The sequence below is a fragment of the Pelecanus crispus genome, chromosome 1, assembly GCF_030463565.1.
Source record: "Pelecanus crispus isolate bPelCri1 chromosome 1, bPelCri1.pri, whole genome shotgun sequence".
NCBI lineage: Eukaryota > Metazoa > Chordata > Aves > Pelecaniformes > Pelecanidae > Pelecanus > Pelecanus crispus.
The window spans coordinates 168927313-168954168 of record NC_134643.1 but is presented as its reverse complement, the minus strand read 5'-3'; the positions used below and the strand labels follow the sequence as shown (position 1 = coordinate 168954168).

General features: G+C 42.7%; 1 protein-coding gene across 1 annotated transcript in view; it reads left to right on the top strand.

The window, feature by feature from the left end:
- GPC6 (glypican 6) overlaps nt 1-25414 on the top strand; it is a 790528-nt gene extending 765114 nt beyond the window's left edge. Inside the window, exons 8-10 of the mRNA XM_075721405.1 lie at nt 15518-15654; nt 24602-24777; nt 25212-25414. Of these exons, the coding sequence (XP_075577520.1) occupies nt 15518-15654; nt 24602-24777; nt 25212-25414 (516 nt within the window). The remainder of the gene's footprint in view (nt 1-15517; nt 15655-24601; nt 24778-25211) is intronic.
- The last annotated feature ends 1442 nt before the right edge of the window (nt 25415-26856 follow it).

Sequence of the window (26856 nt, the reverse complement as noted above, 5' to 3'; positions counted from 1 at the left end):
ATGTCTACGCCACATGCTTGGCTTAGCCCCATATGGACTCAGTGCTTTGACCCAACAAATCTCCTGCCCCATAGCTATGCTCATGCTGGCAGACTCACAGCTTGGATGTGCCAAGGAAGAGCCTTTTAAACCACCTCCCATCTCTGCGTGACTGCATGAGCACTGCTCCCTTGTTCACTGTCAGTCCCGTATTGAGCCGACCTGTTTAACATCTCATGGGGACGGGGAGCACACGCAGACAGCTGGGTACAAGTAGGAGTCAGCACCCGCCGGCTGAAGGGTGCTGGTGGAAGCTGTTCCTCTTCCCCATCTCTCATGCCCAGCCACGGTGCGGGGGACCATCCTCCAGACTCACAGAGCATGGGAGACTGTCAAGCCTCACCCAGCGGAGCTGGCTCCCCTGCAAGTGTTTACAGACCAAAGCTGAAGCTACCATAACCCTGGGAGATGGTTAGCAAGTTGGACCACAACCTCAGCATACCCCAACCATGCAGGACAGACAGAGCCAATTCTGAGACAGCTGAAGTGGGAGATTCTGTTCTGCACAAAGGAAGGAAAGGGGAGAGAGACTAAACAGAAAAAAGGAAAAAGAAAAAAAGAAAATAACCCAATGAAATGAGAAGCAATTAATTTTTTTCTGTATTTCATGGCAAGTTATTACTGCTGCGACAAAAAAAAGTTGAAGCTCATCACCCCTCCCCATAGCTGCTGAATTTGTATGACCAATGCTGCATGACCGTTCCTCCTCGTAGGTGCCCATTTGTGGCTGAAGGTGTGAACTAGAGAGAATATAATTACTTGCTTGATATTTAGGGCAGAGTAGTCAACAACTGTTAGTTCTGCTGGTAAATGTCCAGTAGGTCAGGCTGTTACTCAGAAATATCACAGGATGATGTTGCCAATCAGAGTGCTGACTAAAGGAGTGGAGGAATGGCAAATGAATGAGCAATCATCACGGTGTTTTGCTTAGGATGGAAATCTCAATTAGGATTCTATACTTCTCCTGCTTCTTGTTTTGCCTTGTGGCAATCTTTTTACACAACAGCAAGATGTTAACAGTACAGAATAAAAGGCATGCTCATAATTTTCTTTTTTTTTTTTCTTGAACACCGTATTTGCTTCATGTTCTTCCTTCCATTGTATGTAGGAATTAAATAAAGAAAAAATGGTGCTGGGCTGTTTCTTTCCACAGGGCTTTTAATTCTTTTCAAGCCACCCCTGTCTGAGCATTTGTACATTTGAGAGCAACGGTACATTTGCTCCCTTTCCTCCACAATGACCAGGTCCCCGCTAGGAACCTGCTATTCTTGTATGCAAAGATGTAAGAGCAGTGGATAGCAGCAGAACAGTCTGTCTGGAACCCATTCTCGTCTTTTTCTTTTTTTTATCCCAAGCGTTATCTCACTCATTTTAAGACACTTCTGTTCCTCTACTACTTTTTTTTTTTACTTTTCTTTTTCGCCCCAGAACTCTCTGTGTCTACTGTTATTGGCTTTGATGGACAGATGAAGTATGATAGCCTGAGACACATTTGACAGAACATGACTTTGGCCTGCATAAATTACTGTCAGGGAATTTTCAGGGAAGTACTGACGTAAATTTGCACTGACTAAAAAATGAGTTATAAATTATAGCATAATCACTGGAGCTGAACAATTTGATGGGTAAAACAATTAACTGGGTTTACACTTTAGGTGAGTCCTCATAATTTTTCCTTATAGTTTAACTTCTCAAACCGCTCTGAGACCTTTGGAGGAAAAGATTTTAGAAGGGGCATTTTCCCACTACCTTGCCAAAAATCATATTTCTTTCCTGTCAACATTGTGTCTTTCCTCTCACAGGTAATTCAGAGATGGCAGGTTTTGCTCTTTCCTCACATACCTATCTCAACTTCTATGCGGGGGTAGCTAGGACCCTTCCACCTGCGGAAGTACCCTCCTGGACCTTTTCTATACCATGTCACCAAACCCCAGGCTTTTGAAATTACATTCTTGAAATACTTCAATTAAGGGGATAAGAAATGCAAGAGTTTGTGAAGCTCAGGATCCTTACAGGATGCTCCTGAAAATATACTTCAGGCAGTGGCCTATATTTTATGCATTCAGTGTCAGCAGTAACTTTGACTCAGTGAGGGTAATCTCTTCTGTTTGGTGAAGAGCTCCTGACTGGAAAATACCACTGTTTTTATAGCTAAGATAGACAGAAAATGTGAATGTTTCTATCACTATCTTTATCTCATTTGTGACACTACCCTTTGTGAGGCTGTATTTTTTCCATTTTGAGTTTTTTTCTACCCTGTAAAGAAGTTTGTGTTTAGTTTTTATAGACAAAACTGCAAATTTTCTAGATTTTTCACCCCATGTCTTGTGAAACTGCTTTTCTTAAAATCTGCAATCTTCACTATTATGATAAAACAAATCCAGTTTTCCAGCCTTTGTGACTATTATTAAATCCCCCAAAACATGAATTCTAAAGCGTCCAGATTGTGGAGGCAAATAAACTGCAGCACTTGTTATTTTTATAATGTCACTATTTTCATGATAGACTCATGACCGTGGGAACACAGCTTGTGATCACCAAATGCCTGGCATGGCCTTGCATGAATCCTTGCTGAAATGCAGCAGCAGACTGAGGTGGGGAAGCCACTTTGAAAAAGAGACAAATAAATAACCAGCGTGCAGCTGCCTTAATCCTGAGGGTGCTGGCACAGAGGCTAGGCTGCTTTTAAGCTGCCTATGCGCAAGGAGCAAGCATCGATCTTCTGTCCAGCTACTCGCTTCCATCAAGAGGGGTAGCCGGCAGGATGCTGCCTGCCAGCTATAGGCAGCTCTGCAGCAGGCAACGCTCAGTTATACCTGTTTGTGCTCACAGACAGCTATGAAGAGCAGGCAGGGGATTGCCTGGGCTTTGAGGGAAGAATGAGGCAAGACTATTTTACTGTTCTTTGCGAAGCGACTCCCTAACTACCCATTGCAGCTTGATTGCTTCGGGTCCTGTAGCTTTGCTTTCATCACCCACCCTGCCCTCACAGCCCCCAGCAAAAGATGCAGAGGACCTTCTTCCCGCATCCCATTTGGGCCCCACATATCCCATTGTCACCACAGAGCCATGCAGCCTGCCCTCCCTCTCTAGCCTCTGTGGTGCGGGGGTCTCTTGCTTTAGCACTAAAGGTAAGGGGAAGGGGCAAGCACAGCAAGATGGTCGGTGCTTGTTGCTGCTTGTGCCTGTCACAGAAGGCAGGCTTGACGTCGCTGCTGTCACTGTCTAGCACATGCAGGGCAGCAGCCAGAGCTGCCTCCCCTTTCCCAGAACATTAGGAGCAGCGGCCACAGCTTCACCTCCTCTGGCTCTGTCTCGCCAGTCTTCCCATCCAGCCCTGGGTTAGTGCTTGCCCTTTGTTCTTGGGAGGCAAAATCAACTTTACACAGGCAGCTACCTGACTCAGGCCTCTTTACTTGGCAGTGTCCAGAAAGTGGTGTGTCACCACACACCACCACAGCAATGTGGTGACACAGAGCACTCGGATGCCAGCAGCACCCTTGCAGTGGCAGGGAGATGGATGGCAACCTGCAAAGCCTGCCCAAGAGCCACAATAAATACTCAAGCAGTAACATCAAGTCTAGCTGCATGCTGCATTTACCTGCTTGATTTAAATATAGCTTGAACTGTGCTATATTGTCATGACCGTTAGGTAGACATATCCTTGGAGGAGGAGGGGTGGGCTTATTACCTAAAGCAATACCCAAGGAGGTAAAATAGACTTTTCATTATAAAAAGGTGCTAGACATGTAGGAGTAATGCTTTGCTTACCCAGTGACTCCCTGTTTGATTTCAACTAATTTTCTTTGCATATAATTATTTTTCTCATATATATATATATATATGTATATAAAATAGGGTTATTCCTTTCTGCTCTCCCTTTTTCTATTTGGAATGAAAACTCTTTGGGACAGACACCTTCTCATTCAGATTCACATAGTATGCCTCCGGTGCTTGCTACTGCACCCATTCTTATCCATACAAAATTTCTCCATCGGTGTTTGCTCTTTAAATTGTCCAGATTAGATTCCACAAATGGTCTTGCAGAGTGTATTGAATTTATGGCAGAGGTGAGCAGTGCACCTTGAATTTATACTGCCCACCGAGTCACAACGCTCAGACTCCAGAGTCCAGACATACGCATGTGCTAGCACTTTTAGCTTCAAAGTGAACCAAAAACTAGAAGGGGTCCATTTCCTGATTCAGGATTAGATTGAACACCAATCTTGCAAGAATATCTAAATTCATGACTTTCCATCCAGCCATGGCAGAAAACAGGAAATTGATTAGTCTCATTAGATTTTTGCTGCTTTAGGATAAAATCTTATGAGAACACCTCATTCCTTTGCTGTACTTCAAACTGGACTTAGATTTTCTCCCTCTTTTAGAGTGATCCTTAAGCACTAGTGGTAGCTGGACCCATACCCAACCTCTATGTCTCCTGCCTACATCTGCCTGAGTCCCTGGCAGCTCTGAGGAAGCTGTGTGCAGTTGTTCTGTTAGGATCCAGTAATTGAAGTACTTAACCCTATCATGAAAGGACAAGAGAGTGCAGCTCCACATCAGCGGAGGATAACCTACCCTCTCCTCAGTAGGAAGGCAATGAAACTCATCAGTATATTGACATAGTAGATTTACAGTACAAGGCTCTCTCTGACTCTGATTGTTTCCCTGATAAGCGTTTTTCCTGCCGAGCCTACTTGCCTTGCCAGAAATGTCCTTTGATAAACCTTTCTGCCTCTGTAAATATTGCTGTTTTCATTCTAAAGCTTTTGTGATTTTCATTTTGGACTTTGATGTTTTAACAAATTATATTTGCATGTGATAAAACACCAATTTGTTGATTCCTCTCTCGTCTCTGAAGCAACTCTGAAAATGAAATCGTGCGTCTTCCTCGGAGAGACCGGAAAGCAAAACTGGCAAAAAATAAATACAGAACTCCCCATCACCACAATCAGCACATGCAATGCCACCAAGCCTCTACGCTGACTTTTAGTTCTTTCCCGACTGTATATAGTTACCACTTGTAATAGTGTACGCTTTTATATTTAGATTAAAATAATCCCCAATGCAAATATCGAGGCCATTGAAATCAAGCTCTAGTTGCAGTTAAGCTGAACGACTGGCAACGAGAAGCACTAGTGGAGGGAAACCTACCAAGCATTAATTCTGGATGAAATGAAAACGTAATATTGGAGGAAGCAGGAGTTTGCATGCCGTGGCTGCAAGTTTGGGGTGTTCCGGGAAAACATTATTCCAGCTCATAATGCGGAGAAACGCGTTGTGCCAGCTCTAATTCCTCACTCCCCACAACCGCCCTCCCTTAGGGTGAGCCTGCGGGGCCTGACGTTCCCCCCCCTCCCAGGATGAGAGGGTTTCAACAGCGCGATGGGACCCGGGACGGGCTGCACAGCCCTCCCTGCCCGCTGCCCGCTGCCCGCTGCCTGCCTGCCCGCTGCCTGCCTGCCCCCCTGCCCGCTGCCTGCCTGCCCCCCTGCCCGCCTCCCCACGCAGCCCCCGCGCAGCCCCTTCCCACCTCCGCCCTGGGCTCATCGCCCCCCGCCCTCTCCCCCCTTCCCCTTCCCTTTTTGAGGCGGAGAGGAGGCCGACACCTACTGACGAGCCTGCAAAACTGCACCCGGAGAAGGGTGGAAAGGCTCGCTCCCCGCCCGAAAGGCTCGCTCCCTGCCCGAAAAGCTCGCTCCCTGCCCGAAAAGCTCGCTCCCCGCCCGAAAGGCTCGCTCCCTGCCCAAAAAGCTGGTTCCCTGCCCAAAAGGCTCGCTCCCTGCCCGAAAGGCTCGCTCCCTGCCCAAAAAGCTCGCTCCCTGCCCAAAAGGCTCGCTCCCTGCCCGAAAAAGCTGGTTCCCTGCCCAAAAAGCTTGCTCCCTGCCCAAAAAGCTCGCTCCCTGCCCAAAAAGCTCGCTCCCTGCCCGAAAGGTTCGCTCCCTGCCCAAAAGGTTCGCTCCCTGCCCGAAAAGCTCGCTCCCTGCCCGAAAAAGCTGGTTCCCTGCCCAAAAAGCTCGCTCCCTGCCCAAAAAGCTCGCTCCCTGCCCAAAAGGCTCGCTCCCTGCCCGAAAAAGCTGGTTCCCTGCCCAAAAAGCTCGCTCCCTGCCCAAAAGGCTCGCTCCCTGCCCAAAAAGCTCGCTCCCTGCCCAAAAAGCTCGCTCCCTGCCCAAAAGCTCGCTCCCTGCCCGAAAGGCTCGCTCCCTGCCCAAAAAGCTGGTTCCCTGCCCAAAAAGCTCGCTCCCTGCCCAAAAGGCTCGCTCCCTGCCCAAAAAGCTCGCTCCCTGCCCGAAAGGCTCGCTCCCTGCCCGAAAGGCTCGCTCCCTGCCCGAAAGGCTCGCTCCCTGCCTGGTCCCCCGAGGGGCTCCTTGGGGAGGCCTCTGCCCCCCCCCGGCCAGCCCTCCGGGCTCAGGAGAGGCAGGGGTTTGCAGCCCCGGCTGCCCAAGACGTGCTCGGAGGCTGCAGAAAGTTATTCGCCAAGGTGCGGGGAGTCCCGCAGCCACGATGCAGCGGGAAGGGGATTTGTATGCATTTCTCTCGTAGGAACGCACATGGAACAAGAGGGAACAGATTTCCAGTGGTCTTAAAATTAGGGTTTAATGGGCCAAGAAAGGTGCTATAGTCTGATTAACTAATTAATTAATAAAAACACCAGTCATGGAAGAGCAGGTGCTTTTACACCTAAACTCCCTCGAAAAAGAGGTAGCTGGGCACTGAAAAATGGACAATGCCAAAATATCCCTGAAGTCCATAGGGAAAACTGCACTGGTTTTGATATTGTATGAAAGACATCTCAAATATTTTATGACAGTGTACAGTCATTTCAAAATCTTAAACCCTTCACCAAAACTCTCACTTGCGTACTCTGGCTTTACATATTTCTTTGCTTTCTGTATTTTTGGCCACCTTCGCACAGCCTTTTCTCCATGGCTCTATCTCCTCTGGGCAAACAGCTGGATGTGCCACTCGTGGTTGAGAGAGAGGAAGGTCAGAAGCCCAGAAGTTGCTGCCAGAGTAGCTGTCATCTTATTGCTGAGTCTTGAGTTATCTCGAGGCATTGAGTGTCCACTGAGAGCTTCTTCAGTTTGGAAGGCAATGGCGCTATGTCAAGAAGTAACCACTAGAAGAAATGAAGTTACATGTAAGGCTACTTCGAGTATGAAGTACAATTATCCTCTTGCTCTGTTATGAAAGGACGTATCCCAGCTCTTGCTGCCCTTAGAAATCATATGCTTCTCACAGCTGTTGGGAGGCTTGAACTACTTGTCTGTTATAACACATGCAGTTCTGCGTAAACCCTTGAGTTTTAAGAGAATAAACAGCCACTTCACTACTGGTACCAGATGAACATTTCCAGGACAAATGGAAGTCTGTATAAGCTTGAAATACTCTATCAGTAGTTGTTTACATTAGCTGTTAACATTTTTGCTTGCAGAGATGAAGGACTGTTCACAAAGAATCAGTGCTTAACGGCTAAGCCTTGCCACAGAAAAGCCTCTGGCATTTTATCTTTAAGATTCCAGCATATTTCTGGTGCTACTTTTATACTTCTCTGCAATAAAAAGCTGATTCGTCCAAGTGCTTTGGATTTTCTTGAATCAGATTTATAGAGCAGCTTTTTAGCACTGCTCCCAGGCACTACAGGAAAGGGGAAAGCTGCTTCCAGGTCCTACAGGTTTCCATTGCAGGGTGCTGACATTTCCGGTAGCTTCCACTTTCCAAAAGCAATGTTTTTATTTACTGGGGAGCCAAGTGCAGCAAACTTGGCCTGACATACCTACTTAAGGAGGTGGACTGCCTGTGCAAATCAAGCCAAGAGCAAGGGCCAGGGTAAATGGGCACATTTGTGGAAAGGAGTAGAAGTTAAGCCCAGGTTGCTCCACCATTTGAAAGACTCCTCCCCTTCCTCTCTCCCCAGCCAAAATGAATATAGAATGTGGGAAGAGTTTGGTGTCAGGCTCTACTGCCTATAAACAATAATGTCAGTGTTTTTATTAAAAAAAAAGTCTCCATTTGATGATGTGAGGCAGTGCTAAGCTCTCTGCAGTCTCTGTGGAGACTGCTGGAGGTAGGATCTCCAGGTGAAGGTTAAGACTTGAAGATATGGCAGTCCCATAAGAAACATGCTTACTTTGCTCACATTATTTTTGAGCACGGGGCAGTCAGCTCCGAGCAGTGACAGTCCAGCCCCTCACACGCGCCACGACACCCGCCCCTGGAGCCATCTAACATGCAACGTTGCAGCACAAACATCGCCAGGGCACAGATGGCAAGGAGACTTCTGCAAGCCCATGTCAGCATTCATGCAGACCTGTAAATTATTTTCCTTAAAAAACATGCAATAGGCAACCTGGATTGCTTTAAAATGTGAGGTTTGGATCAAAGCTGAATGAAACAAGATGCAACTAGGTCATCGGAGGCAGTATACCGAGCAGTCACGTACAACTCACAACCTATAGGAGACTTGCCCAGGTCACTGCAGCGATGTCAAATGGCACTAGAAACTTAAGTGAGTCAGCGCCAGATTGCTGTGGACTATATTGTGAATGTAGATACATAAGTGTAGGAGTATTAGTATGGGAGCTGAATCCACCCTAACACTCCAAAGTTATACATCTGTTAGTCTGAGAATTCAGTAGGGCTAATAGTCATTCTTTACTGTTGTTAAAGGCCTTAACTTTTTTCTTGTCACAGACATGGATAGCCCTTAGAGACAATGAGAGCAAAAAATCCTTTCATTTCACTTTAAAATACTCTGGTGAGAAAAGTCTTGCTTTAGAAAGTCGCCTAGCTCATTTGTTTTATTTCACAAATTACCCAAGCGCCAATTTGTGCTTTATAACTGGGATTCAGCATTAGTTCTTGATTAGAAGAGCTGTCATCTGCTTTTCCGTGCAGAAACATGAATCATGTGCAGGCAGTTATCAGTAGAGCTCTGGACCATTTAAATTCACAAAGTCAAATTAAAAAAAAAAAAAAAAGCAGAAAAACAAAAAGCATTTGTTGCGCAAGAAGGCCCGGGTGAAATTCTCAGAACTTATCTGAGCTGAGAAAGTATCAATAACCGTAAAATTTCACAGCCCCCTTTTTAGAACCGCAGCCTTAACGTTTTGTAGGGGAAATAAAGCTTTGGTTAACCTTGGCACTGGCAGACCTCATTAAAATAACAGCCTGTCACTTTCGAGTTTAAAATAACAGGGTTGTCAGTTTTATATTCAGCGGAACAATCTACGGTCTTATTCTCTGGGAAACACTGCGGGTGTGCATCGGGGGGCTGGCAGCAGCGCAAAGGCTGAGCAACACTGCCATCTCGAGGAACCCCCAGATCCAGGGTGCTCCCCGGCAGCCGGGGGGGACACGATGCTCAAACCCCGCTGAATCCGTGCCGTACGCACTTCGCTTTTCCAAAGGCTGAAAAATAATCCGTGGTCAAGTGCGTGGTGGTTCGGCAGCTGCTTGGCATTTAAATTGATTTTGCGAGTCAGTGTGGAAATGTATAATGTATGAAAAAATTATCTCCATATAGAGCAAGTAAAGTTCTGCTTTGCTTGTTCTGAATCAAAGCAGGTCACCCTCGCTGAGGCACCTAATGTGTATTGAAATGTTGGGCACCTAATGGGCTGTTCTAAACAAAAATGTGCACCTAAGCTCTCTATATCTAATCAGTAGAGAAATGAAGATGTCTTGAAAAAAATCCCTGAGAGAGAGATCCTCTTTAGTGAAATTCAAACACCTGGGCGAGATACGGGAAGCACAGTTCAGTTGCTTATACGTAAGTGCCTAGTGCCTCTGAGACATCTATATTAAGATGGCAGATGTAACAAAGGATATACAGGAGACACGTCTTTCTCGAGGGGCAGCCCCTAAATCTTAGGGGTCCAAGTTAACTGCTTTTCATTAAGCCCAGTTTTCAAGGAAAACTGTGTGTCAATTAAAATACCCAGCTGTCCTATACTAACCTGCTTGTGACATATGATTCATGCCCTGACTGTGACACCCATATGTAGTAGAGACATAAGCATAACAACCTGTTAGAAACAGTATATAATATGTGCTTGCTGACCTAATCCTTTTAAACAAATTGTCGGCCATTAGTCTTAGAATGCTTTCAGATTAAATCCCTAATGGACATAAATACTGATCGACGTATGAAAGTCTGGCGCAGTTTTCTGCTGGTACGGCATAACACAAATCAAATCGTGATGATCTGTTTGTTCTTCCTACCTGGCCATGCCCATGATGAAGGGCATGCTCTTCATGATCCCACACGTGGCTCAGGTGGTCAAGCACTGTATCCATAAATCTGTTATCAAGCTGCCCATCAAGCTCTACATCATTTTTAATAAAGACAGCAAGGGTGCTGCGTGTGTGACTGAGTATGGTAGACACATCTAGGGGAAAGCAAGCAGCAGGCAGTAGAAAACTGTCTGGTTTTTCACCTGAAAATAATGTAGCATAAAGAAGTGGCATTAGTTAAATGTTGCTTGTGAATTAAAGAGCAAAGGACTATGTGACTAAATAAGCTACACAGACACGAGCATGGCTTGTGATGGCTACTTTCATGTCTTTTCTCTAAGACAAAACCCCAGGCCTCTTTCTACCCACTGTCTGTAGCTGTTCTGTTAGTACGACACACCGATAGGATACACTTTACATACGTGGGCTGAAGTCCCTGAAATTATAGCACTTCCTCACACGCATCCACTTGAAACATCTTCCAGGTGGCTACACCACCACATAGCAACCCACGGTACATCATCCGGAGTGGCACCCTGGTACACCAGAGAAGCAACGTCCAGTGAGCAGCCAGAAACATTTGTACATTTTTCCAGGGCATAAAGGCTTAACTCTCAATGGGACTTTGCACTGAGGTGTTTCTGAGCATCCCCAGGGAGAAAGTACGACAGAAAGGCAAGCTGAATATTTTGCTTGCATTTCAAAAGGAAAATCTTCCCAAATTGCAGAATAAACAAAACAACGACAAAAAAAGGCAGTGCAAAAACATCAGGAAGAAGAAAAGAAGGTTAATGCGAACCACATCGTCTTAACACAAGCAAGACTCCATATTATTTTATTTATTGCATTGAGTCAGTTTTGGATGTATTACACCATCTTTGAATACTATTATAGCATCTTCTGATATCCTTCTATCTGCAAGAGTAGGGATTATATTGGTGGGAATGATAAATCTGGAAGGCCTATGAGGTGGACTTGCCAGGGGAGGACTTGGCAGGGGAGGAGGAGGAAAAAAGGGAATTTACTTTTTAAAAATTATTTTAGGGCCCCCACCTTTAAAATTTGCTTTTTGGCCCCCGTTGCTTCTGGGCACATTTTATCCCACTGCCAAAGAAGCGCATTTTCATAGGAAATTAAACCAAAGTGGATTCCATGGGCAATTGGCTTCCCACTTCACAAATAAGTGTCTTTTTTGGATTTTTCATGCCTTATAAAACATAGTCATCTCACTTTTAGTTCTGCATGGTATTTTCAATGCTTTTTTGAATTCTCCTGGTGAGTCTTTCGATTTATCCAGATGTCCTGAATTAAAACAAGGAATGCTAAGGTCTGATTACTGCTAAAACAATGGGCTTGCTTTTTAGCTCACCTCATTACTTTGGAGTGTAAGGTGAGTAAAGAAGACAGAAACAGTGGTCAGCTTTATTTACCTGATTGTAACTGAGCCTATGCTTGTAGGACTGGAACAGAGCTCGTGAGTGCTGTTCCAAGTTCTGCTGAGGAACTGCATGACATAGATGACTGCCTCGGTCACACAAGAATTCAGTGGCAGAAATAAGAAATGAACTGTATTTCTCAATGTAGGGCATGTAACTATACCATTTCCATAACTCTGGATATGAATTTCTCTTTGGAAATGATGCAAATATTTAACTTTTCTCACCTACACAGTAACACCTTTCTTCTGATAGCAATTATAGATGAAGGCCAGGCTATTTTAATATCCATTTCTACATATCCCCCAGTAAATTAAAAATGTAACTCTTTGCATGGCTCTTGCTATATCCTTTTTCTTATGAGAGAGAACGTATTGCAATTCAAAACAAATTTAGTCCCTTCAAAGTAGCTGAAAAAAAGTTGTTCAATATAATAACAGGGCTACATCAGGAAGACAGCTAGGGAAAGTTAGGCTAACTACAGCCAAAGATATCTGGCTGTCTTAATCTGAATAAATATCTGCTAGAGAAAATGGAAAGGAAATATGTAAAATATCAAAATTGCATATGTCTCGTGTTTCAATATTTCCACAGAAGTCTAACCGAGCTTGAAAGTTAATCTTTTATTCAAAGACTGGAAATACCAAGGCATCATTTACAAGGCCAATGGTCACTAGGGGGATACAGTAGTCTGACTTCATAAATCACAAGCAAGACATGTTAACTGAATCCTTAGTGGCTTTTATTTCATTTTCAAGGGACTGTACATCTGTTACATATTTTTTAAATGCTGGCGGTGATCAAAACGATGTACAGAGGAATATGCATAACCATGGGGACTAATAAGAGACTTTCTGTGGTCATGCTTGAGGAGATCCCAGAACTGAAGCCACCGAAACCCACATGCAAAAGTTTTACATGTCATGGTAGTCATTACATCACCTAATTCTATTCTGCATTTAAAGTTACATTAAAAGTACTCCAAAGTTGTTGCCTGCCCAAACGTTCATCATGCAGAAGTGAACATGGCCATCAGGCTACTCCCTGAAAGAGGGGGTGAATCAATTGGTGTTCATAATTCCTCTTTCAAGGCCATCAGAAAACACACTGCACTTCCAGAAAACCGGTTTCAGGGTGAGGTTCAAGGAACCATTTAGGTAGATGTGTAAACTCCACTGCCAAAAGCTGAGAGGGTTAACAGAGGTCCAGTCACACAGCAGAAAAGAGCAAGACTTTGCAGGCTGAGTCCACAAGTTTTTTAAAGCTCAATGGTAAAATAATGCAATGGGGAGGGAAGGATAGCTATGAAGGGAAACATCTGGGAGGGATAAAAAGTGTTAAAATTCCCCTGAATTGGAGGCATCTAGAGAGGGCTGCAAATGGTAACCTGTGCCTAAGCTATATTCATTTTTGCTGTTGCTGCTTTTTGTGAGTCATGTAAATGTCTTCTTCCCCCCCAGGTTCTAAAATGGGGATGACAGCTCGGGGGATGTTTGAGATTTAATTAGCTGTCATTTACCAACAAGCCTGGGTAAAGTAAGACCATCTTATTTTACCAGGTGCACATGAAATGCAAAAAAAAAAAAAAAATCTTTATTGTTAGCAAATTAATGATTTGTTTTCTATATGCAGTCACATACAGAGTATGTAAACATCATTTAGTATCTTCAGAAGTGACTGGGGAATGGGAGTCCTCATTTTGATTTTCAGGGAGTATCTGGAGAGCCTGTGCAGTGTGTGAGCTGTGAGAAACTCTTTCCATTCTTTTGCTGACTTTTCTGAAAATATAAGGTTTGTACTCCAAATTACAGCCCTTACAAGGGTGTTGGCTCACTTGTGGTTCAAAACAGAAGTCTGCAGTCCTTGAGCACCAGCTGCAATTCAATTATAGTAGAAATCTGAATATAACTCTAAACATCTGAGTTTTAAATAGCTTAAAATAACTTCCAGATAGCAACAAAGTTACTGCTCTGAAAACTAGTTACTCATCACCGATATCAATCAGATTGCTTGTGTAAATAGTTATCCAGGCACAAGCAATAAATGAGAAAATCTGTCCTTTTGACTCTCGTGTTCCCCAAGCTTATATGAATGGACCTTCCTCCCTATAAACCCTCCCCCCTATATTTTCTACAGGATTTCTCTATCTGCTTTACTGCATGGTGGCCTAACAGGAGTTCACACACCTCTGTGAACACTGGAGCAGTTTACCTGAGTTTCTTGTGCTGGTTTGCTGTGCCAGTATGGACACTGGGGTTTTCACCCTCGGCGTGGGCAGAAGGGGAAGAGGAGAGGCTGCTGTCTGCCCAAAGACCCTGGTCCCATGGACCACAGGCATCAGAGATGGCAGGCATCCTGAGCGCATCCCCACTGCTGCTGAAGGCATGCCCACAGTTTGTAAACTGGAATTCAATTTTTGGCTTGACAGAGCTCCCCTGTTGAGACTTTAAAGACTTGCAAATGCTGCTAGTATCTCATATGAAAACAAAGCAGCTAGGGCTTGGCAAGGGGTGTGGAGGAGATTTATAAGGTGTCAATCATGGCAAGAACTACTGTCAAGAAATCATGCAGCTAAATACTGTCCTACTTATTTCTTATGGATGAAAATGCAGACAGTGCTTCTGAAATAACATCCTTGGCTGTTTCTGTCTCCTGGCTTATAAAGTGACATTGCACAGAGTTTAAGCACAGCAAAGCAGCATGGGCCATTTGCTCAGAGAGCTATCATGTCTTCAGAACAAAAGATAAAAGAGATAAATAGCCAAGTACAATATTGTACCTCAACAACATAAAGGCAATCCCAAAACTGAATGGAAGAATGGAGAGCTTTTATTTCTTGGTTTTTTAAAGAATAAAGCTAGGCAATTTCCTTTAAAAGCTATTCAACAAGCTCCCCTAAACCCTATTACAACTTAATGTGAAATGCATCGGTTTCCATAAGAACAACAGTGGCACCATTCATCCTTCGTAGTCTGTCCTTTGTTGTGTTTTCTGTCTATTCTTGTAGATTTTTCCACTCTAGTAAACCAAACGCAAAACAAGAACTGATAACATTTTAGCCATTTATTTATTAAGTTGATGCTGGAAATTCAGTTTGTTCCTGCCTGCTGCCTGAATCATGCCAAATTATATTATTGTTCAAGGAGTTTATAATGTAAAGAAACCATTTTGATACTGTCCCAACATTTCTTGAATGTGAAGTCTGTATCCAGCTACACGTATTTATCTACACCTAACAGCAGACGGATCTAGTCTCTGCATGCATGTATATACACAAACTTCTCGCTGCTACTGAGATCCAAATATACTGCAATGTATTCAGCCTGTGTATCTTAAATCAGTTCAGCATCAGCTCAGCACTGCATATTTTTTTTTTTAAAACCTGTGCATGTAGCTCTAAATATAATATTTATCTAAGACATGACCAAGTCGGTGGGTGAGACATTTTATCTGATGTACACTGTTTAACTGAATTTACATTCAGCAGAGTGTGAGGCATATTAATTCTTAGAAAGATGTATAGTTAGAAAACCTTAGACAAATGGAGACTAGAAAAAGCAAGATGTAACATGCTTTTTATTAATGTCTTGCCTGTGGAAAAAAGGTGACTGATTATTTGTACTCTCCAAACAAAATGCTGAGTGCCTTGCTCGTAAATAAGAGGAATTTAAGTTTTAGCACCTTCAGCCCTTTTAACCTTCACCATCATCACCATTATGGAATTAAACAACCTCTTATTTAGCACGATAGTTAGCATGGTTGATGTTGTTAACCTGTTTTCCCTCTCGTTGTCTCTTAATCAGGTAACAGACATAAAAGAAAAGCTAAAGCTCTCTAAAAAGTTCTGGTCAACATTACCCTACACAATCTGCAAGGATGAGCGAGTGACAGCCGGTCCGTCAATCGAGGAGGACTGCTGGAACGGCCACACCAAGGCGAGGTGAGGTGGACCCCTCTCCACCGCACTCGGTCCAAACCCCCATCCGGCCTGAAGCAATTGCAAAACCAAGGGCGTTTCACACCACTGTTTATAAGAGTGAAACGGAAACGGGGAGAAGAAGTAATTGTCCAAACGCAGCCTGTAGCCGAGATTACTTATTGTCAAGGTGCCATTAAAGCCAGAGTGTGAGTCAGGGTAAATGTGCGCAGCATGTCAGCATGTGAACACAGAAAATGTTCATTCGTTCAGCTCCAGAAGGATAACTTATACTGGGATTTCAAAGAGCTCTTTAGCTCCATTTAGCATCCCTGTGCTGGGACTGACAGCTTGTGAAGCAATTGCACTCTCGGGATATCATGCTGGGATAAAAAGAAATTGGAATTTTGGCTCTATTTGCTATTGGCTGGCAAAGCTTAGCGCTATTTGCCGGGAGGAAAAAAAACACAACTGAAAAATAGCCAGCAGAGAATAAATGTAACACTCCTACTTATCTTGTGTAAAAGGCTTGACCTTATGTTACTTCATCAGAGATACTGTGGTCATCTGCCCTCGTTTGTGATGAGTTTGCTGTGAGTTTTAATTTTGAAGTTTGCTTGGCTCTGGCTGTGGTAGGGCTGGAGCTGGCAGATGAGCAGGTGTCTCCAAAGGCCCCAGTGTGGATTCATCAGCTGACAGAGGAGAGGATATGATTATCCCTGTCGAGAAAAAGAGAGAGGAATTGGCTCAAGGACCACGCTGGGGCAGTCAGGTTTCAGTTCTGCAACGGTAGCTTGTGCTTTTGGGGAGGCATGGAGAGGTTTGAGTGTCTGGTGAGCGCTGAATCTGGAGAGCAGTGATGCTTTCTGGCACTCAGGGACTGCAATCTTTATTTTCCTTTTACCTGATAATACAAATGAAGTCAGAATAAAAAAAATGAGCCAATAACAAAAAAAAAAAAAAAAAAAAAAGTGAGACAAGCACATAAAATATAAAAACTCAGTGAAAATAAGACACATGGGAAAAAATTCACAAATCTGTTACATGTCATTTTGCATGCATGGATGGATGGACAGATATATAGATAAATTACACCCACCCCACCATCTAACCATTTTTATAAGGCACACACTTCAAAGGGGGAGGTTTTGCACTGAAAGCACACCCTTTCTCCTAGACTTACTACATAATGCACAAAAGAATTCATTTTACAGATGAGACCAGAGGGCTGTTTGGGATGCTGCTAGCCAGTGAACCCACTTTGAGATGCACATGAACAACTCTGTCCAGAAGGATGGGTCACTGCTCATTCCTAAGTCGCGGATCCAGAGAAAGCCCCTGGGGACTCTAAGACAGCCAGCTAGGAGGAGCGTCTGGCTATTACAGGGCTCATCACAAAGGAACAGTGTGAAGAAAGAAATAAAAATGTGTTTTTATCTTCCTTTATAATATCTTTTCTTGTCAGTGGGCTTTGTCCCCAGGCTGATGGGCTGCTGCAGTTAAATGGAGTTTCCAGGCCTCCCAGCTGGATGCCATGCATCACATCAGGATGCATGCATTAATAAGAGATATATGCTACTCTTTCTACAAAAGAGCAGTCAAACAAACCTGCTCATATCCCTCCTGGTTTCCATGACCAGTGCTAGTATTTGTGCCATGTCTGGCCAAGACTTTTCAGCTGTTTTCTGTTCCTGCACTGAAGGGTCTGGCACAACTTCCACATTTGTTGGGAGTTATGGAGGTGCATTTTATGCATGTGGTTTTTCACCCTCATTTTGCAGGATTTATTTTGTGAGAAGCCTGGTCATTTTCATGATGTCTTCTGAGATTAATGTTCTGGAGCCATTGAGAAAACTATCCTCTCATGATAATCTCCTTGATTAATTTAACACAGACATTTCACTGGATGTGGAATCACAGCTTCAAAGCATCACCTGAAAATATGGTCTCAGAAGGCCCAACCACTGCTCCTCTGTCCAGTTTCTATTTCATAGCCATTCACAAATGAAATGTATAGTCATAGTCTTAATAACAAAAGTCAATAAATGCTTCAGGTGCAAAGAATAGTAATAAATCAGAGAGATACCATAGAATGCAATGACCTGTATATGAAATAATATTCAAAATATTATTGAAAATAACTAGCTTTAGATGCAAAATCACCTCTTGGCTGGTGAACAAGGACATTTACTGCAGCATAAAGAAAAACCGTTAATATTTCCTTGATCATACTGATTGGTATCTGATATAAACACTAGTTTGCAAGAACAATGGTGGCAAAATCTGGCCAATATGCATATATCTCTTTGTGTTCATTGTGTCACCCATCATAAGCACCCCTGTGCTATATGGAGAGTTGCATTTTGAATTCCAGAGAATACTGCAACAGCTTATGATGGAAAAAAAAGGAAATTTAGCCACCTCCTGTTTTCCTAGACATTAATACTACAAATAAGAAGGCATCATGGTGTTGGCTACAGTTGGGAAAGGAGATTGTTGCCAGGTTTTGATCTGATCCTGTGGTGGTATAAAGACATAGAAACGTTGAACTGCCAGGTAGACATTACGCCTCATATTTCATTTTACACATCACCTTTCGATGCTGCTTTTACAGGGGAAAAGTTACAAATCTGAGATCACAGAAAATGAAAGCTAGGCTTTCTCCTGAGAGAGGCATTACACCAAGGTCACTGTGGTTATTACACTCCCCAGATATCACTTTACTGCCAGGATTAATTTACAGTGACACCAGGTCACCAAATGAAGGTTGCCAATTTGCAAATAATCATGGTGTAAGAGTCATCCATTTGGTGTTCTGGAAGGGTGCTCTTGGCTCATTGCTGATTCTGTACGAAGAATGGTTTTAATTGGGTCACATCAGGTAGAAGCACTGTGGAAATGGGAAAACATTTTTAGGTGGATGACTTTTTTTTTAGAAAAATCCATATTAAAAATAGTAATAGTAGCTACTTCAGACAAAGTGCCTTTTAGAGAGATGCCCAACAGGACTTCCTCATCATATTGTTATTCACAAAAGGTCTTGAACATAATTTTATGTTTAAAGAATTAATTTCTTCTGCCAGATGCACAGAGACAGATTTTTTAAAGATATTTAGGATCTTAAAAACATCATTAAGACCAAACTTCAAAAGTTTAGGTCCTTCCCTATACGCAGATAAATTCTTAACAACAGCTGATAATCTCTTCACTGTTCTCCAGAATTTAAGGAATTTTCCCAGGAATGATGGAATTCAGGCTTTAGGAGTTAAACCAAATCCAAGGTATTAGCCCTTGAATAAGTGACTTTTACTGAAGTGAGAACAGTAACTAAATCTGCAACCATGCTGGTGGTCAGAAGAACCTTGAATTGCTCCAACCAACTCAGCCAACTCGTTTCAACCATCCCATGTGAGACGTTGTGCTCATGCACTCTCATCCTGGTGCTCATGCTCACCAGGACTATAGATCTACTAATACCTCTTAGCTCTGGAAGGCTGTAATCTATGGAAGAGATGAGACCTGTGTTTCTTTCTGTGAGGAACATATCACTCCTCAGAGTACAATAAAGAAGAAATAGAATTATATATGAGACAGACAGTAATTTTAAACAGAAAAAAATAGAGAAAGGTAAGGAATAAAAGGAAAAATGAACACTAATTTTCAACATCTAGCTCAAAACTACAAGGTATTTCACCAGAACAAACACAGGATAGATTCTCAGCTGGCCTGAAATTTTCTTCTTCTCCTGCCATAGGTAGGTGAGTGCCTACTTCCCCAGCAGAGCACCTTTAATTCCTGGTGAAACTCAGGTGGGAAGAAAGACTCACCAGATCAGTGAGGGAAGGTTGCTCATTGCTGACCAGCAAGGCTTGCAATGAGAATGAGATGAATGTCCTTTACCTGGAGGCAGGAAGAGATAACCATTTAGCACCACTAGTGAAAGTGTGAATAAACTACTTCTCAGTAAGCGTGAAAACTGCCTATTCTTAATTGATGGCTCTAGTTTATTTTTTCAGCTTCTTCCTTCCAACAAACTGGCAGATGAGCCATTTGCTCCCTCTCCTTCTGTCTCCTCGAGCTTTTCTCCAAGATGGAGGAAAAAAAAAAAAAAAAAGACCTGAAAATATCCTATGGGGATTACCTCCTGAGCAAACAGAATCAGATGAGGTGATCGAGTTAGTCAAACAAGCCAATTTTCCACTGCACTTATCTTTCTGGACCAGATGTGACTGCCTACCCCCAGCCCAGCCTGAGTAAGCCTATGCTGTATTTTGTACTCTATTGCCTACAATTCTGTGCACCTGGAAAAACTCCAGTACTGCCTAGGTGGGATGCTCCAGTCATACTGTAAGCAGCTGCTGCAGCAGCAAACTATGGAAAACACTGCCCTTTAAGGCAGATGCCTTTTAAAAACCAGAAGATTCCTCCTTTTTTGTTGTTGTTTCATAGCTACAGCCTTTATATAAATGATCTGAAAGATTCATCAGTCATTTTTAGACTTGAAAAGGAAGCAGACACCCTGGAATATTAACTGGATGATAAAAAAAAAAAACCAAAAATGGTTTTAAATAGGCTTTGTGGTGCTTGGTTATGATGTGCCAAAAGACATCTTTGTTGTGTCTGCTGAGACAAGCAAGAACTGTGGAAAGGCTAAGAGGAACAGAAAGCATTAATATTTTAGAAAACAATGTAAATTACACCAAAATCCTGACATAGCTGAGCAAGGAGCAAACAGCAGAAAACAGACAGTATTGTTCAGCTTCTCTATACTCAGAGGGCTAAGAAAGCTTTTTTTTTTTTTTGCTAGGAAGATGCAAAGAACAGATGCTGATTCAGGTTGGCATTTCTCTTCTTTTTGTTTATAATGGGCATACAGTTCTTGTAATGGTCAGGCATACAAAGAGATCATTAACAGGAGCAGAAGCAGCAGCAAAGCTTAAAATTCACAGGGGTGTCTCCACTCACAGAACTGCAGCAAAAGCAGCTGTGTTCAACAACTTTGCCCACGCAGCAACAAATCTTCTGTCAAAAAGTGGTCCCAAGACATGGCTTCCTATTTGGTATGACTTAACCCTACCCCACACACATCAAAATGTTTTTGTCAGAACATGTGCCGGGCTGCCTCTCAGAGGCTGTCACTCATGAAACACCTTGGGCTGCATGTTCCCATATCTGTACTGGTCCTTTCAAGAAAGGAAAAAAAATCAAAGATATTTACATTCAGTATAGGCTTTTCCGCCTTTCTTTTTTTCCCCTGAGGAAGCAGGTAAACTAGTTCAGTAATGAGGGCAGAATCTAGCTTCACATTCAGACATGTAAATTCATGCATTTAAATACAGATGCCTGTGGGTGAGACAATAAGAAGTCATCTGTGTTCCCCAAGTGAGAGCAGTGTCATCTGAGGCTCTCCAGCACGTCTGAGATGAGTATGACACAGGACACTACCTCCCATATGGACCAGAGGCTGGGCACGAACTGCTAGAGCATTTTAAAAATCACCAATGTTAAGGTGCCTGAAGAGAGCCCCAATATCCTGTCAGTGTAGTCAATGAGGATGTTTTCAACTACCTAAACACAGTTATCTACTGATATGTGAGATGGTCTGAATAGTCAAGACACCTTCATGGAGCTGGAAAATAAGACACCGGACCCATAGGTGTGCGGGTCCTACTGGAGTGGCAGCAGGACACCAAGCAGCATATCCCCCGGTGGCTAAAGTGGCACTCAAGACTCAATTCAGCTGCCTAAAGAAAGACACCTAATATAATTTTAGATGCCCCAGATGTACAAGATCTCCCCCGCAAGTCTGCAGATATGATGCAGGACCTATGGGAAAGACATGCCTTTCAGGACTAGCAACAAGAAGAGAAGGAATAACCAGGAGCATTCAAATGGCACCAGATGTCTATGTTTGTGCAACTAGATCCCAGCAGGTGAAATCTAATGAACTAGTCATCTGGCCAAAGGCACGTGGGACTCCAACAGCTTTCCCTGCTCCACTGACAAATAAACGCCTGACTAGTTTTGACTAGATCTTGTGTTGACTTGATCTGGGGAGAGCGGGACTGTGCTCATATGCAGACACTTGTATTTAGACATACAAGTTTTGGTATCTGTATAAACCTAAAGATGAATCCTCAGCCTCTTGAATTCTTTTGCTTTTATGCCCTAAATGCCAAGAGGCTCATTTGCCTGGGAATTTAAGTATCCACCTAACCTTTAGGCAATCATAAGGTAATGGATTTCTTGTGACCCACATCCAGTATGGCTCCCTTACACATCTAGGTGAGGTGCACTGGACCGTTCTCCTGAGAGGTTAACCCCTTCATGCCAGGAATGTTTTGGGGATGACCAGATCCTGAGGCACATAGTGGGGGGTGTGTGACAGATTGACTGATTCGCTTCCCATGACTGAATGGGTTGGCCCATTTAAAGTTAGATGGTCTTCAGGAGGACACCAGATCCACACTGATCACAGTGCAGAATATGAACCTCATTAAAAAGCACACACCAGAGCACACTCTAACTGCTTTAAATCTCCAAACTCATATTCTCTCCATATGAAAACCTTACTAAGAAGTCAGTACATTCCTCTTTTATTATTGACCATAAGACAAGATAAAATCAAACCTAAATCAGTCAAAGAAAGCCTGTGAACTGCTGTTCAGAGCTAGCCATAGCTTCTCATAGATGGCTTGCAATAAAGAGCAGCTAACCCTTCATAAACAAGGAAAGCCATCCACATGAACGCTCAGTGAGTTCAAATCACTTCTAGCTGCTAACAGCTATGGCCGTTGTCATGGACAAGATACTGGGCAAGATGGACATCCTCTCTGAGCCTGTAGGACACTTCTTACATTCTTACTTTTTTTAATCAACTGCACCTTGAAACTGTCTGATTTACTTCTAGGCTGAGTAATTTATCTACAGCAGCCATTTCATTTGTAGAGACTTGTGACAGATGGAGGTGCTGTTTCTTTGCAGCCCAGAGCTTCCCTGCGTGCCAAGGTCTCCGTCCTGCTGCCTCCAGGCAGCTCTGCAGAATTATTTCCAATTTCTATCTCTGGTGATTCATAACACTGCAGTCTGCAGTCCTCCGTACTAAGGGAGGTGGCTTTGTATTCTCACTGTAGTTAAGCCTGTACCACAAGAGTCTGGATGGGATCCCTACAGCATTGTTATTTCTCGTTATGGTAGTAGTGAAACAACAGGACATGCAGTTTGAGGCCGGGTATTTTTAGCAGTCATGTTTTGTTCTTATATGTTCACACTCCCCCAGGATTATTCTCATGTAAGCTTTCAAAGACCACTGATGACAAATGAGTCTCATCTTGCAAAGCGAGTACCTATTACGATGAGACTAAACCCTTCCCTGGTGCAGCAAAGCAGTCATCATTTTGTGAACAAACAATACAAAACTTGTCTTCCCTTAACAATGACTTCAGCAGAGAAAGTCCTTTCTTCTCCCTGGCTTTCACATTTATTTTTTAAGGGATATATTTATTTTCCAGACCAATATGAACATACCACTGCCACCAGCACCAAATTTGAATATTGATAGCAAATGGGGCTGGCACAAGTGAGAGTGAAGTAAAATACTATTAAACTAGATTTGGTACCAGGCATCATGAAAGTTTGCCATTAGTAAGCTAGACTGTGCTATCATTACTGGCTGAGCAAACACCCACACGAGGAGTCCCACAAACATCAGTAGGATAGCCTGGTATGCAAACTAATTACAAAAAAGATCATATCCTGATAAAGAACATGAACAAAGGGTAGATCTACCCCAGATCCCTTGCAGTCTAAATATGAGATAAATATAGCAGGTATGTAAAGACAGACAAGAGAGAACAGAGAAGCAGTGATACACTATTTTCTCAGGATACCATGCCAGCACAGAGAAATAATGTCAGCCCTTTATCAGCCTAGCAGCTGTGAAATGCACAGATAATTTTTAACAGAAATTCAAAGTAGGGGAAAAAAGTGTCTTTGCAGATGCCTATAAGGAGAGTTTTCTGAGGACAAAGAGCAGTGGGGGATAAAGTGTGCATATTTAACAAAAGATGATGAAGACTTACTGTAGGATGATTGGAGGCATGGGCTGATTTTTGTAGGTGAGAGATACCTGCAAAAGCACACTTGCTGCCTGTGAGAAGCCTAAGACTACATTTGCCAAGGTCAGAGAAGGGAATGCTGTAGTAATCAAGAAATGATAAGCTAAGAGCCTGAATAAAAAATTCAGATGTGTGGATGGATAGGAAATGACATACCTTAAACATGTTATGCACAAAGCACGTGGGAGATGCAAGTAAAGCCTGTTTGTAAGGAATAAGGACCAAATCAAAGAGAACACTGGAGTCTGGTAAGCTCACAATGCCGTTTATGGGCCTGGATGTCAGCTAGGCTGGAGATGTTGTTCACAGTGGTCAAAAAAGGGATGCAAGGAAGAACTGGAGAAGAAAATTAAGTCCTTCCTTTAAACCAGGAGAGCCATAATGCCTCAGGATAGCCTTCTAAACTATCTAAGAACAACAAATATGCTATATATAACAAAGGAGTTCATAATTTTTAAGCAGAAAGAAATAAAACCAGAAGAATGTGCTGTTAGATGCTTAATTTAGTGTGCAACCATTCATAGCAGTAGAGGATCTAAACATGCAGTGACTTACTGCTGGCTGGTGAACCTCTTCCATAGTTCACAGAGCCAGTGCACTTGCTGGGGAGTATGTGGAGAGTTACGAGGTTGGAGAGCTTAAATCCTTTCTGCTCTCCATGCAGCTGAGCTACTAAAAAGAACCTTTGGAGTCTGTAAAATTAAAAACCATATTTTTAAAATGGTTTCACTGTAGCTGTTTAAGAACTGTGTAATTGTTATCAGTGTCAAATTGCTTAGCACAGCATTCACTGTACGGTCTTTTATTTCTGAAACTTATTGCATTTTAAACTAATCATTCATCCTGCTATATAGATACTTGCCTGAGATTATGAATGATGGTTTGACCAACCAGATCAACAATCCAGAAGTAGATGTGGACATCACAAGGCCAGACACCTTCATTCGACAACAAATCATGGCCTTACGTGTCATGACTAACAAACTGAAGAACGCGTATAATGGAAACGATGTCAACTTCCAGGATACAAGTAAGAAACCATTAACTGTCATTAAATTTTTGAAACACATTTATAAATCTCTTCCCTTAGAATAGCTTTCTTTGGTCTTTGTGCTCTGTGCTGCTGACAACATAAAAAAAAAAGTATTTTTCCATCCCATGAAATTCCAGGTATATATTTGTTCTTTCACTTCTCTTGCTTATCTTCATGTCAAATGCATCAAGACACCAAGGGCTTTCCATAATGCCAGCATTCTGCTCCTTTTTCAGAAGGGCATTTAAGCATCTAATTAAATCATGGTGACTTTCATTTGGATGCTTTACTGAATGAAAGTTAGCACCACCAACACTTTCCTGTTCCCAAGGTGTTCATCCCCACCAGGGTGCTGGGTGGAACGGGAACAGAGGAAAGGGATGAACGCTGTAATCCATGGCCCTCATGTTGTTTCCCTCACTCTGTGCCAGGTGATGAAACCAGTGGCTCGGGCAGCGGAAGTGGCTGTACGGATGACATCTGTCCCACCGAGTTCGATTTTGTCACCACTGAAGCACCACCGGTCGACTCCGACAGGAGGGAGGTGGAGGCTTCAGCCACGCAGCCTGGACGGTCACTGCAGACGTTGCTCATCGTCTTTATCAGTCTCGTACTGCAGAGACAGTGGAGATAATCCTGGATCTGGTCGGAGAAACTGTGTTTTAGCTACAGAAACAGCCAACTTTATTCTTTTCCTATACTCTTGGACAATGGACCATGCCACAAACACTTGCAGTTTTCTATGAGAAGAGAGCAGTACTGCAACCTGCTTCCCTTTTTTGTTTTCCCAAAGAGTACCAGGTGCCAGACTGAACTGCTTCCTGCTTTTTTCAGATATCTCTGAAGATGATATCCCCTCTTGAGAGAATTCTTTCTCAAACCTTTATTACAGGAGACTTTCTGAGCTTCATTTCCTTTTATGCTGCAAAAGTAAAAAAGGATCTTACAGTGTGTGTTTTTCCCTAACAAGAAAAAAGAGGGGGGAAGAAACAAAGAAAACAGTTTTCTTTCTGAATCAGGCCTGACTCAAGGCTGCTGCATTTCAACAGAATATCAACGAAACAAAAAAAGACAAGAGAGGAACAAAAAACATGCAACCATTCTTCACTGACAGCCAGGTTTCCTTTAGGAACTTCTGTAGGATGATTCAGGTCATCAGAATGATCATTGCTATAGAGAGGAAGTCTGAAATTTTTTTCCAACACAAAAGTATGTCTCAATGGTGAATGTCTTGCACTCCATCTGCCAACCAGATCAGATTGGTATGAAGTTAGAGAAGCTGAAAAATAATTTTATCTTTTAGTATGATAGTAACTCCACTAGCTTCAGAATATCATGTTACAGTTGTTTAGGATTTAAATTTTAATGCCCAGTAAAAAATTGAGTAGTAGCGCAGTTTCACCTAGCTTCTTTTAGTATTTTTCCATGTTATACAATTGGCACAGATTTCCACTTAGTTCACCATCAGCTGTGGTGGTAATGCTAAACAACTCTTCTGACAAATCTCCCCTCAAGGGTTCGGACAGAAAATAATCTCTTGTGGTATAATCTTTTTCCTTTTGTCATTGTTCTGACATCAATTAGGACTTTCTGCTACTATGTTCATTATAATACCAAGACGGTAATTCTCTAATGGACTAACAGCGACTGGATCAATAGTGTCTTTGACATCTAACTACATCTTTCATATCAGTTGATTTCAGTATCACAAGGATTTCTTCTGCAAAATTTCAGAACAAACAAATATATAGTACTGACATGGAGATTTCTTTCACTTTTTTAGTCTTAGTATGATCATCTATTTTTATATATATAAATATATATAAATCACAGATTTTAACTTCTTAATTACAAGCTCAGGGTTGACACTTCTTTGTAAGAAAAAAAATGTTTGGTCAACCAGCTCTTCTTTTTTTGTGCTGCTCTGAAAAGTAACCCTTTAATGACTGGTGAGCACGAAAATCAAAGAAGAGAATTTTTTACATATCCAGTTGTCCATTTCTTAACAGGTTTGCAGGGTGGGGGAGAAAACCTCTCTCGTGTGTGTATTTGTCGGGAGCATGTGAGTTTGTGTGA